The following is a 14250-nucleotide window of genomic DNA, read 5'->3' on the forward strand; positions in this document are numbered from 1 at the left end:
ACCTTACCAAACACACTAGACCCACTACAATTCGCATATCGTCCCAACAGATCCACGGACGACGCAATAGTCATTGCACTGCGCTATACCACCTGGACACGAGAAATACCTGTGTAAGAATGCTGTTCATCGATTACAGCTCAGCCTTCAACATTATAGTGCCCTCCAAGCTCATCACTAAGCTCAGGGCCATGGGTCTGAACCCCTCCTTGTGCAACTTAGTCCTGGACTTCCTGACGAGCCAACCCCAGGTAGGGAAGGTAAGCAACAACACCGCCACCACGCTGATCCTCAACATAGGAGCCCCACAGGGGTGACCCCCTAAGACCCACACACTTCTACAGATGTACGATTGAGAGCATCCTGTTGTGCTGTATCGCCGCCCGTATGGCAATTGCACTGTCCACAACCGCAGGGCTCTTCAGAGGGTGATGTGGTTAGCCCACCGCATCACTGGGGGCACAATGCCTGCCTTTCAGGACATCTACAGTACCCAGTGTCACAGGAAGGCAAAGATGATCATCAAGGATCTCAGCCACCCAAGCCAAGGCCTGCTCACCTCGCTACCATCTAGAAGGCGGAAACAGTACAAGTGCATCAAAGCTGGGAGCGAGAGACAGCTTCTATCTCCAGGCCATCAGACTGTTAAATAGTCACCACTAGCCGGCCTACGCCCAGTACTCTGCCCTGAACCTTAGTCACTGTTACTAGCCAGCTACCACCAGGTACTCTACCCTGCATCTTTGAGACTGCTACCCTAAAGTCATTGAACACTGGTCACTAATGTTTACATACTATTTTACCAACTTTATACACAGTGTACAAAACAATAAGGACATCTTCCCAATATTGAGTTGCACCCCTCCTTTTGTCCTCAGACCAGCCTCAATTCATTGGGGCATGGACTGTACAAGGTGTCGAAATCGTTCCACAGGGATGCTGGCCCATGTTGACTCCAATGCTTCCTACAGTTGTCAAGTTGACTAGATGTCCTTTGGGTGGTGGACCACTCTTAATACACACGGGAAACCGTTAAGCGTGAAAACCCCAGCAGCGTTGCAGTTCTTTACACAAACCGGTGCGCCTTGCACCTACTACCATACCCCATTCAAAGGCACTTAAATATTTTGTCTCAACCATTCACCTTCTGAAAGCCACACACACAATTCATGTCTCAAGACTTAAAAATGCTTGTTTAAAACAGTCTCCTCCCCTTCAGCTACATTGATTGAAGTGGATTTAACAAGTGGCATCAATAAGAGATCCCGGATTCACCTGGGCAGTCTATTTCATCGAAAGAGCAGGTGTCCTTAATGTTTTGTAAACTCAGTGTATGTGCAGTGCATTCGGAAAGTATTCAGACCCCTTGACTTTTTCCACATTGTTACGTTACAGCCTTATTCTAAAATTGATTAAATTGTTTCCCCCCCTTAATACCACATAATGACAAAGCAAAAACAGGTTTATAGAAATTTTTGCAAATTTATTACAAATAAAACTGAAATATCACACTTACATAAGTATTCAGACCCTTTAATCTGTACTATGTTGAAGCACCTTTGGCAGTGATTACAGCCTCGAGTCTTCTTGGGTATGACGCTACAAGCTTGGCACACCTGTATTTGGACAGTTTCTCCCATTCTTTTCTGCAGATCCTCTCAAGCTCGGTCAGGTTGCATGGGGAGCGTCACTACTTCAAGGTCTATCCAGAGTTGTTTGATATGGTTCAAGTCCAGGCTGTGGCTGGGCCACTCAAGGACATTCAGAGACTGGTCCTGAAGCCACCCCTACATTGTCTTGGCTGTGTGCTCCGTTCATCTTTCCCTCAATCTAAAAAACAACCCCACAGCATGATGCTGCCACCACAATGCTTCACCATAGGGATGGTGCCAGGTTTAATCCAGATGTGACGCTTGGCATTCAGGCCAAAGAGTTCAATCTTGGTTTATTCAGACCAGAGAATCTTGTTTCTCATGGTCCGAGTCCTTTAGGTGCCTTTGGCAAACTCCAAGCGGGCTGTCATGTGCCTTTTACTGAGGAGTGGCTTCCGTCTGGCCACTACCATAAAGGCCTGATTGGTGGAGTGCTGCAGAGATGGTTGTCCTTCTGGAAGGTTCTCCCATCTCCACAGAGAAACTCTGGAGCTCTGTCAGAGTGACCATCGGGTTCTTGGGCATCTCCCTGACGAAGGCCCTTCTCCCCCGATTCCATTTAAGAATGGAGACCACTGTTCTTGGGGACCTTCAATGCTGCAGACAATTGTTGGTACCCTTCACCAGATCTGTGCCCGGACACATCCTGTCTCAGAGCTCTTTTGACCTCATGGCTTTGTTTTTGCTCTGACATGCACTGTCAACTGTGCCTTTCCAAATCATGTCCAATCAAATGAATTTACCACAGGTGGACTCCAATCAAGTTGTAGAAACAGCTCAAGGACGATCAATGAAAACAGGATGCACCTGAGCTCAAGTTTGAGTCTCATAGCAAAAGGTATGAATTCTTATGTAAATAAGGTATCAGTTTGTTAATGAATTTGCTAAAAAAGAAATTTTTAAAATAACTTTTTTCACTTTGACATTATGGGGTACTGTGTGTAGATTGATGAAGAAATATTTTTATTTAATACATTTTAGAATAAGGCTATAAAATATAACAAAATGTGGAAAAAGTCAAGGGGTGTGAATACTTTCTGAATGCACTGTACTCTTGTCATGACTCATCCTATTGAAAAACTGCTACACACACACACCTTTTCTATTCATATACTGTCTACACCCACACCCACATATATTCCAGTCTCTGACATTGCTTGTTCTGAAATTCTTAATTTCTTCACTGGATTATTTTGCGAGTTTTTTTATTTCGTTCTTTTCTCCTAGGTATTAGTGCACTGTTTGAGCTACAAACAGAAGCCTTTCGCCACTCATGCGATGACATCTGCAAATCTGTGTACTCGACCAATAAAATTTGATTTGATTGGAATTGTTTTTAGACCACATTGTTATTCTTTGTCTTTGAGTTTCAGTAAAAGTGCCGGTTTAACCAGCCGTCCCCGGGAAGGTTATTAAAAACAATACAGACAAACAATGAGCAGTGAGCACATGCAGAGCAACATAGGACAAGCAACACGTAGTACGCACACTGACAGAGCAATTGCCAAAAAGTATAATATATAAAAGCAACAAACAGTGTTTGACACACCTCACAAGCTACAGAGAACAGATAAGACTCAACGACATTCATCACTGTTGCAGATTTTAATATGTACAGTTAAAGTCAGAAGTTTAAATACACTTAGGTTGGAGTTTTTAAAACTTGTTTTTCAACCGCTCCACACATTTCTTGTTAACAAACTATAGTTTTGGCAAGTCAGTTAGGACATCGACTAGTAATTATTCCAACAATTGTTTACAGACAGATTATTTCACTGTATCACAATTTCAGTGGGTCAGAAGTTTACATGCACCAAATGAACTGTGTCTTTAAACAGCTGGGAAAATTCCACAAAATTCCATCATGGATTTAGAAGCTTTTGATAGGTTAATTGACATAATTTGAGTCAATTGGAGGTGTACCTGTGGATGTATTTCAAGGTCTACCTTCAAACTCAGTGCCTCTTTGCTTGACATCATGGGAAAAAAGAAATCAGCCAAGACCTCAGAAAAAACATTGTAGACCTCCACAAGTCTGGTTCATCCTTGAGAGCAATTTCCAAATGCCTGAAGGTACCACGTTCATCTGTACAAACAATAGCACGCACGTATAAACACCATGGGACCACGCAGCTGTCATATCGCTCAGGAAGGAGATGCGTTCTGTCTCCTAGAGATGAACGTACTTTTGTGCGAAAAGTGCAAATCAATCCCAGAACAACAGCAAAGGACCTTGTGAAGATGCTGGAGGAAACAGATACAAAAGTCTCTATCCACAGTAAAACAAGTCCTATATTGACATAACCTGAAAGGCCTCTCAGCAAGGAAGAAGCCACTGCTCCAAAACCGCCATAAAAAAGACAGACTAAGGTTTGCAACTGCACATGGGGACAAAGATCGTACTTTTTGGAGAAATGTCCTCTGGTCTGATGAAACAAAAATAGAACTGTTTGGCCATAATGACCATCGTTATGTTTGGAGGAAAAAGGGGGAGGCTTGCAAGCCGAAGAACACCATCCCAACCGTGAAGCACGGGAGTGGCAGCATCATGTTGTGGGGGTGCTTTGCTGCAGGAGGGACTGGTGCACTTCACAAAATAAATGGCGTCATGAGGAGGAAATTTGGATATATTGAAGCAACATCTCAAGAAATCAGTCAGGAAGTTAAAGCTTGGTCGCAAATGGGTCTTCCAAATGGACATTGACCCCAAGCATACCTACAAAGTTGTGGCAAAATGGCTTAAGGACAACAAAGTCAAGGTATTGGAGTGGCCATGACAAAGCCCTGACCTCAATCCTATAGAAAAGTTGTGCGCAGAACTGAAAAAGTGTGTGCGAGCAAGGAGGCCTACAAACCTGACTCAGTTACACCAGCTCTGTCAGGAGGAATGGGTCAAAATTCACCCAACTTATTGTGGGAAGCTTGTGGAAGGCTACCTGAAATGTTTGACCCAAGTTAAACAATTTAAAGGCAATGCTACCAAATACTAATTGAGTGTATGTAAACTTCTGACCCACTGGGAATGTGATGAAAGAAATAAAAGCTTATAAATAAATAATTCTCTCTACTATTATTCTGACATTTCATTCTTAAAATAAAGTGGTAATCCTAACTGACCTAAAACAGGGAATTTTTACTTGGATTAAAAATCCAGAATTGTGAAAAACTGCATTTAAATGTATTTTGCTAAGGTGTATGTAAACTTCCAACTTCAACTGTATATTACTTAAATATGAAAACATTGGTTTTTATTTCACTCAATGGTCATGCTGCTGATGGCCATTCCACCGCACACCCTCAGTCTTTACTCTCCCTCTACCCAAATTAACATTTATTTATTCATCACTGTCACAGTTGTTTTTATGTATATAGTGCTATTTATTTGTACTGTTTTTTTTTACTACCATTTTCATCATTTGAATGTTGAAGCTCAAAGCCTAAGTTTTTCACTGTACACTGCAATCACACCTGCAACCTTGTACGTGTGACTATTAAAACTCTGAATTGGAATACATGGAAAACGACAATACACAGCTAGGGATTATGTTCACAAATCTGACTGTCCTTTAGCCATGTCTTTGCTTTTTGTGAAGTTGCAATAGTCGTGTGTCTGATGGCAGTGTGTTCCAGACATGGGAAGCTCTAACAGAGAAAGCAGTTTGACAAAAGGTGCTTTTCCTTAAGGGAACTACACAGTCACCTCTCATGGCAGACTTTGTGAATCTGCTGCCATGGGTTTGGGTTTCTGTTTGACAAAAGCACTAAGTGGAGGGGGAGCCAGGCCATTTAGGATCTTGAATACAAGACATTGCACAAGATTATCCCAACTCAGGAGCTTATGCATTCTGAGGATGTAACAGTGGTGATGGCTATRGGGCTTTCTATCAAGAACATTGAGAGTCTGATTGTAGACAGACCGAATGGGTTTTAATGTTGTACAGCAAGCTTGGGTCCAACTAGTCAAGCAGTATGTTAAGTGGGGGAGAATCATAGCTGTGAATGCCTTGAATTATACTCTGCAGACTTGAGTGGTCTCTCTTGAAAACAACACTTCAAATATCAARGGGATAAATAAATTAGGAACAAATAAAGGCATGGTTAAAAAGAGACTGGGGCGGGGGGTGCTCTGTGCATAGATGCCAAAACAAAATAGGCATGCATGTACAAGGCCAAGCCCAAGTCATGAGCGCCAAGTTACTTTATTTGGGACTCAAACATTCTATCATGTAGGGGTGGAGGACACCAACATTGAATCCAGGTGTGTTTGGACTTGGAGGTGCCTTGCATGGACTCCAGACATCTCAATAACAAGACTCTGAATACTTCTGTTTTTTGGTCTCAGCATTGAAAGCAGCATGCATCACTTGCCCACAACAAAACACAGACTATCTTGCAGCAGTGGTATGCTTCCAGTTATGACAAGATGTAACAAGTTACTTTCTATCAACAGCAGCTACCAGTGCACTCTACACTAGCCATGCTGTATTGAAATAACCACATAGATGTTTTGGCCATAAACACTACCTGACCTTGCTAGGAATAGGCAGCGTGTGGGTGAGAGGAAATGCAGGTCTAGACCAGAGGCTATCACAGACCAGGGCCCACATGACCTGCATATAGAGGTCAACAACATAAAAGGTGAAGATGCAACGCTGCCCTGATAAATCTGTAGCCATGATTTTATATGGGCATTATCAGCTTCKACCAACCCTGGCTGTTGGCCATGCATCGTCTCTGCCGGGAGAGACTGGGGACAGGAAGTAGGCCTTTAGAAAGCCTCATTATTCACCCAGAGAAAGTGGACCAAAACAAAGCATTGATTGCACATGTGGCATCATGCTACCAAGTCTGCCAACGACCCCACTGTCTGTGAAGAAAAGGAAGGTGAGACAAGGGGAGGGGGCAATGTTCCCTCTGTGAAACCAAGCAAAAAAAGGTTTTACGAAGCAGCTACACCTCGCTTTGAAAAACCATACTACAATAGTGTGATCATACGCACCCACTCGGGTGTCTGCACATCGTATAGCTGTGTGTGACAAACCACTGAAGACAGATCAAAGCCATTGTGAGAATCATGCAGCTCCACAGCCAATGGTAGTGCATGAAGATATATTTTATATATAATGTAACCTTTATTTAACTTGGCTAGTCAGTTAAGAACAAATTCTTATTTACAATGACGGCCTACCGGGGAACAGTGGGTTAACTGCCTTGTTCAGGGGCAGAACGACAGATCTTTACCTTGTCAGCTCGGGGATTCGATCCAGCAACCAGCAACCTTTCAGCCCAACACTCTAACCACTAGGCTACCTGCCAACATGGAGATTTTATGAAGATTATTTATCTATACAGAATAAAAATATAAAACGCAACATGTAAAGTGTTGGTCCCATGGTCCATGACCTGAAATAAAAATATCAGCAAAAAAATAAGAATTCATAGACAAAATGCTTATTTAGCCTCAATTGTGGGCACACATTTGTTTATATCCCTGTTTGTGACCATTTKTTCTTTTGCCAAGATAATCCATCCACCTGACAGGTGTGGCATATCAAGAAGTTGATTAAACAGCATGATCATTACACAGGTGCACCTTGTGCTGGGGACAATAAAAGGTCACTTTAAAATGTGCAGTTTTGTCAAACAATACAGATGTCTCAACTTTTGAGGGAGTGTGCAATTGGCATGCTGACTGAAGAATGTCCACCAGAGCTGTTGCCAGAGAATTTAATGTTAATTTCTCTCCCACAAGCTGTCTCCAACAATGTTTTAGAGAATTTGGCAGTACGTCCAACTGGCATCACAACCGCAGACCACACGTAGCCACTCCAGCCCAGGACTCGGGGGGGGGGGGGGGGGTTAGCTGAGGAGATTTCTGTCTGTAGTAATGCCCTTTTCTGGGGAAATTCATATTCTGATTGGCTGGGCCTGGCTCCCCAGTGGGTGGGCCTATGCGCTCCCTGGCATGTGAAATCCATAAATTAGGTATAATGAATTATTTAGATTAACTGATTTCCTTATATGAACTAACTCAGTAAAAAAAAAAAAAAAAAAAAAAAAAATAGATGAAATTGTTATTTTTGTTCAGTGTAATAAAAATAAGTAAAGAAGTCTGTTTTCAAATCAAAATCAAATTTTATTTATCACATACACAAGATTAGCAGATGTTAATGCGAGTGAGCGAAAATGCTATGTTGCTTCTAGTTCCGACAATGCAGTAATAACCAACGAGTAATCTAACCTAACAATTTCACAACAACTGCCTTATACACACAAGTGTAAAGGGATGAAGAATATGTACATAAAAATATATGAATGAGTGATGGTACAGAACCGCATAGGCAAGATGCAGTAGATGGTATAGAGTACAGTATATACATATGAGATGAGTAATGAAGGGTATGTAAACATATAAAAGTGGCATTSTTTAAAGTGGCTTGTGATCCATGGATTACATTTTAAGCCAATTTCCCAAGTGTTGATCATACAGTATGTGTTTGAAAGGTGTTTACAGCTTGTTGTTTTTTAGGCTACATGTTAACCAAAAAAAACTAAATCGAGCCCCCTCTAACACCTTGCCCAAACCGGCTGCGCCACGTGCGCAAATTTATTTTGCCCCCCCCACACCAAACGCGATCACGACACGCAGGTTAAAATARCAAAACAAACTCTGAACCAATGACATTAATTTGGGGACAGGRCGAAAAGCATTAAACATGTATGGTATTTTAGCTAGTCAGCTTGCACTTGCTAGCTAACGTTAATTTGTCCTGTTTAGCTAGCTTGCTGTTGCTAGCTAATTTGTCCTGGGATATAAACCTTGAGTTGTTATTTTACCTGAAATGGACAAGGATCTCTACTCCGACAATTAATCCACATATAAAACGGCCAACCGAATCGTTTCTAGTCATCTCTCCTCCTTCCAGGCTTTTTCATCGTTTAAATTTTATGGTGATCGCATCTAAACTTTCATTGTATTACCACGACTACCAGCAAAACAGTTTTCGTCTTTCTATCGATGGCACGTGGGTACCTGCTTCTATAAACCAATGGGGAGATGGGAGAGGCAGGACTTGCAGCGCGATCTGCGTCAGAAATAGGAACGACATCTATTTTAGCCCTTGGCGTGCAAGCAGTGTGGGTGCAATAATTGAATAACATGGATTTCTACATTTATTTTGCGACGCTCGCGCACGCGACGTGTCCGGTCTGGTCAGCATGTAAGACTACCACCACTCCTTTAAAAAAAATTGTGAAGCAAAATGTGTAGACAATTTGTTTTTTGAGCCATATCTCGTGCCGGCTCCGCAGTGTCTTAATCTAAACAGGAAGCCTGTCCGACCCTAGCCCTTGATCATGACTCAGTTCCATTACAATACACAAGTCATTGGATGAAGGCGTTTTCTGTAGCGTTGAATTTTGTTAAGAGCTGCGACGCTTCGTCAGAACATTAACAGGCATTGCTTGCGGTACGGTTTTGGAAGCATAAGGACCTTATCTTTCATACCGGTGAGAAATTATTTCCAAAAAACAAATGGTTAAATTGATACACACCTTTTATAGGGTAAAGGTTCCCACACGGCCATATTTCCATGTTACAGCATTTGTTTATGGAAAACAGTGGATTACCTGTGCTAATTAGCAATCTGTGTTTCTGAACACCTGTGTGTAAACTGAAGACAGACGCCAAAAACGTGTTGTCACCTGCAACGGTGTTAACAGTGTACAGTAAGTGTGTATTTGGCATTTGTGAAATTATTGATGTGATTTTTAAATTGAGGGATTTATGTTTCTAGAACTATACCGGAATTGAGAATCGATTCACGTTTATATTGAGTAGGCTATTTGGCCGTTTTGGCTTCCAGGGCCAATTCTCTTTAAACTGAACATGCAGGTTCCTTGGACTAAGGAGTAACTTTAGGCTCCTTTAGTCCAATATTGGGCTAGTCCGACCCCAGTACAGCTGTAAACAAGAGTATGGTCAGAATCTATTCTGGCTAGACGCTTCCTGGGGAAAACCTGGTATTATAGCCAAACAATCTTCCAACCACGTATTAGCTTTAATGATCTATCGGCAATCACAAGAAAAAATATATATATTTACAAATACTTGTCACATGCGCAGAATATAACGGGTGTGTAGACTTCATCATGAAATGCTTGCTTACATCCCTTCAACGATGCAGAGTTAAAATAATTACAAAAAAGTAACAATAGGAATAAGATACAAGCATGTAGGAATATACAGGGAGTACTAGTACCAGATACATGTGCAGGGGTATGAGAGTTATGTACATAAAGGCAGGGTAAAGTGACTAGGCATCAGGATAGATATGTTTAAGAATAAAGAACGGAGTAGCAGCTGCATATGAATGTGAATGTGTTTCGGTATGCGTGTGTGAGAAGTACTTTCAGTCTAGGTATGATCTTTAAGTACTGAACTTTACTCTAGCTACAGAGGAACACATTGGGGAATACAGCAGGAAGCTACATTCGGTACCCAGCGTTTAAATATAGTTACATAGGAAAGACTAGATAGCAAACACTTGTTTACCTTTTACTAGTATCCACATGCTAGCTAGTCAGCTTGCTACCAATACTACTTACTTTTATGTCTGCCCACACCCCATGACTGTTTAGCGAGACTGGGGCTCCGAATTATTGCCCTTCCAGCCGACTTCAAAGCGTCCATATCGTAATCCAAAATTGGGGCAAAGAGCCCAACGGGTTTCGATTCTTGTCTCTCGAAGCGCTTGGTTTGTCACACTCTCCCAAACTTTTCCAGCGGTTTTTTCCCCCCACTACTGTTTCAAAGACAGCCCAGAATAGAAACATCATATTCGTCCCACTGGGCGGTGTTATGTAGCTAGCTATGTAAATTAACCGCATAATGTACGTGACGTATATTTGTGGAATATTTAACAGAGATGTAGATATAATGACGAGATGCTTATGTCTCCACCCTAACAATGGGATTCGTTGTCCACAGAGCGGAATGGCGGGCTGTCAAGCTCCCGCCTATTCCTCTCTTTGGATTGGTGGAAACAACTCCTTATTTAAATATAGTTTTTAATATTCGATGAGGGGATGGGGGCGGGGTGACGTTAACCGACTGTATTCAATGGAGACGCTTGCTAGCCTCATGAATATGCATAAACAGTCTCGAACGCCTACAGGGGACAACTCCGATATAAAGTGTTTTTTTCTCAGTTGTCCGGATGTCACGTGCATTACACTTATATCAGTACACTCATAACAACCTAAGCGTTAAGAATCTTATAATATAGCAATTTATGTTTATCTTGACTAAATCCGACACTCATTGCCGCCGCCGCCCCCCCATACACAAACTACTCACCTGCTTAATAATTAAGGATCTATTCAACGTGGACAGATTTGGGCTCTCTTTGTCCTTTATCGCACGAGCAAGCTCGCTACGCAGCTCTTTCCGGGCCCTTGTTGCTCGCGGAGGTGGTGACTTCAGTGTGACTGATTTTCCTATTGTTTTGAATAGTGAAGTTTATCAGAATATCAACAAAATAGACAAATTACTAATTGATGTGTTCATAAACTAATGTGGCTAAATAATTATTATGGACATGGTGAATATGTAGACTAGATAAATTAATTCTGAGTTGCCACATATCATGTAGATATGACAGGACTCCTGTCATGGGCTACAATATTTGTCATCATGATGATGTGCACTGCACAGATGTTGGATTTCCTCTCAAGTTACACATTCATTTGATAAATATTTCGACATTTTAGATTTTCTCTCAAGTTACACATTTCATTTACAGTTAAACCAGTTAAACCTTTTGGTCCCATGTTTCATGAGCTGAAATACAATATCTAATGTTCCATATGCACAAATATCTTATTTCTCACAAATATCTTTAATTCCCTGTTAGTGACCATTTCTCCTTTGCCAAGTGACCATTTCTCCTTTGCCAAGATAATCCGTCTACCTGACAGGTGTGGAATATCAAGAAGCTGATTAAACAGCATGATCATTACACAGGTGCACCTTGTGCTGGGGACAATAAGGCCATTGTAAAATCTGCAGTTTTGTCACACAATGTCACAGATGTCTCAAGTTTTGAAGGAGCATACAATTGGCATGCTGACTGCAGGAATGTCTGTCCACTAGAGCTGTTGCCAGATAGAGAAATTAACATTCAATTACCTTAAGCCACCTCCATCATTTTAGAGAATTTGTCAGTATGTCCAACTGGCCTCACAACCGCAGATCATGTGTATGGCGTCGTGTGCGAGAGCGGTTTTGATCGAAACGTTGTGAACAGAGTAACCCCATGCTGGGGTTATGGTATGGGCAGGCATAAACTACGGACACAATTGCATTTTAACGATGTCAATTTGAATGCACAGAATTACCGTGACGAAATCCATAGATCATTTATTTTAATTGACTGATCCTTATATCAAATCAAACTGTATTTGCCACATGCTCCAAAAACAAGTTTAGACTTTACCGTGAAATGCTTACTTACAAGCCATTAACCAACAGTACAGTTTAAGAAGAAAATATTTACCAAGTAGGCTAAAATAAAAAGTAATAATAAAAAGTAACACCATAAGAATAACAATAACAAGGCTATATACAGGGGGCACCGGTACCGAGTCAGTGTGCAGGGGTACAGGCCAGTTAAGGTAATCTGTACATGTAGGTGGGGGCGAAGTGACTATGCATAGGTAACAAACAGCGAGTAGCAGCAGTGTACAAGAGGGGTGGTGTCAATGTAAATTGTCCGGTGGCAATTTCTATGAAGTGTTCAGCAGTCTAATGGCTTGGGGGTAGAAGCTGTTGAGGAGCCTTTTGGTCCTAGACTTGGCGCTCCGGAACCGCTTGCTGTGCAGTAGCAGAGAAAACAGTTTATAACTTCGGTGACTGGAGTCTCTGACAATTTTTATGGGCTTTCCTCTGACTCCGCCTATTATATAGGTCCTGGATGGCAGGAAGCTTGGTCGCAGCAATGTACTGGGCCATTCGCACTACCCTCTGTAGAGCCTTACCGAGCAGTTGCCATACCAGGCGGTGATGCAACAGGTCAGGATGCTCTCGATGGTGCAGCTGTAGAACCTTTTTAGGATCTGGGGGCCCTTGCCAAATCTTTTCAGTCTCCTGAGGGGGAAAATGTTTTGTCGTGCCCTCTTCACGACTGTCTTGGTATGTTTGGACCATGATAGTTTGTTGGTGATATGGACACCAAGGAACTTGAAACTCTCGACCCGCTCCACTACAGCCCCGTCGATGTTAATGGGGGCCTTTTCGACCCTTCTTTTCCTGTAGTCCACTATCAGCTCCTTTGTCTTGCTCACATTGAGGAAGAAGTTTTTGTGCTGGCACCACACTGCCAGTTCTCTGACCTCCTCCCTATAGGCCGTCTCATCGTTGTGTCGTCAGCAAACTTAATGATGGTGTTGGAGTCGTGTTTGGCCACGCAGTCGTGGGAATACAGAAGGTGAAAGATTAGTGGAATCTGTGTGGGTAGCTGGACAGGTAGGATGACTGACAGTGAAGGTGAACAGGTGGTCACGTGTCAGGTGACAGAGGAATGGATGAGACTGAGGCAGGAATTTCTTTAACCATAAAGTGGTATATTTACTGAGTAGTATGTGCTGCATAACAAAGGAAACAAAATAACATGTATCCAATCAAATCCATGATCAAATCATAACAATCATTCATTATTAACATAATTAGGGAATTCAACAATCCAGTTCATTAAGAAGTCAATAGTAATCACCCGTGAGTCATTTAGGCTCGTAACTATTTATCATGAAAGAATACAAACAGTGAATGGTCATTCAATCTATAATCCCCTTTAGTTTGATACCAAAGTCAATCAGTTAGCAAATAATGACGTTTCTCATTTCACCCTTTCAATTGTCTTCATGTGTACATGTAATTAATTTAATTACATATTAACCATATCGATTGCATAATTGGCCTATGAGGATCCGTAGGGCCGCGATCATTGACAATTCACATTACACCATATGTTTGAAGCGTGTGCTCCAAGCCGCGCTCCGCGGTAATAACTATAAACAATAACTGATGGCCCACTCTRCCGATCGCAACAGATAGTTCAGATGAAAGGTAACATGAAAGGTAACAGAGTCGGTGGACTTACGTGGATTCATGGACGTACAGAACTTCTGGAGCAGACGGWGTTAAGGAAGAGAAAGCAGCGAGATCAGGTGATGGCGTTTTCCTCCTTTTATGTGGATGAGATCTGTCGGTCATTGCCACCTGACCTAATTAAAGRGCCCCTGGCCCAGCTGAGTAAGTGGCCATGAATTAAAGGATTATTCCACCAACTCCATGGGCCTTTTCTACAGCCACGCTGGAAATGTGTTAAATTCCACACTCCTCAAAAAGGCTCATTGCTCCCTGTCCTCCGTCATCTCATGGAGAGGAATTAGTCGAYCAACTGGCCGGATATATGTCCGGTTCTTTACCTGGATCTCCACTGATCTAARGCGACCATCGGTCCCAGGCATGGTCTTAGTGATACGTCCCACTGGCCAGGATGCTCGAGGCAGCTGAGGGTCCACCATCATTACTACTTGG

General features: G+C 42.2%; 1 protein-coding gene across 3 annotated transcripts in view; it reads right to left on the reverse strand.

The window, feature by feature from the left end:
• Positions 1 to 10543, reverse strand: part of LOC111968800 (low density lipoprotein receptor adapter protein 1-B) — a 79339-nt gene extending 68796 nt beyond the window's left edge. Inside the window, exon 1 of one of the 3 annotated variants that reach the window (XR_011480426.1) lies at positions 10260 to 10542. Coding sequence is in view for 2 of the 3 variants with exons in the window: in XM_023994674.2 (XP_023850442.1) it covers positions 10260 to 10344 (85 nt within the window). In the remaining variant the exon portion in view is untranslated. Of the gene's footprint in view, positions 1 to 10259 lie in introns of all 3 variants that reach the window. The other 2 variants (XM_023994674.2, XM_023994672.2) reach the window with 2 other exon arrangements.
• Between the last annotated feature and the right edge of the window lie 3707 nt (positions 10544 to 14250).

The sequence above is a fragment of the Salvelinus sp. IW2-2015 genome, linkage group LG9 (assembly GCF_002910315.2).
Source record: "Salvelinus sp. IW2-2015 linkage group LG9, ASM291031v2, whole genome shotgun sequence".
In the NCBI taxonomy this organism is placed as follows: domain Eukaryota; kingdom Metazoa; phylum Chordata; class Actinopteri; order Salmoniformes; family Salmonidae; genus Salvelinus; species Salvelinus sp. IW2-2015.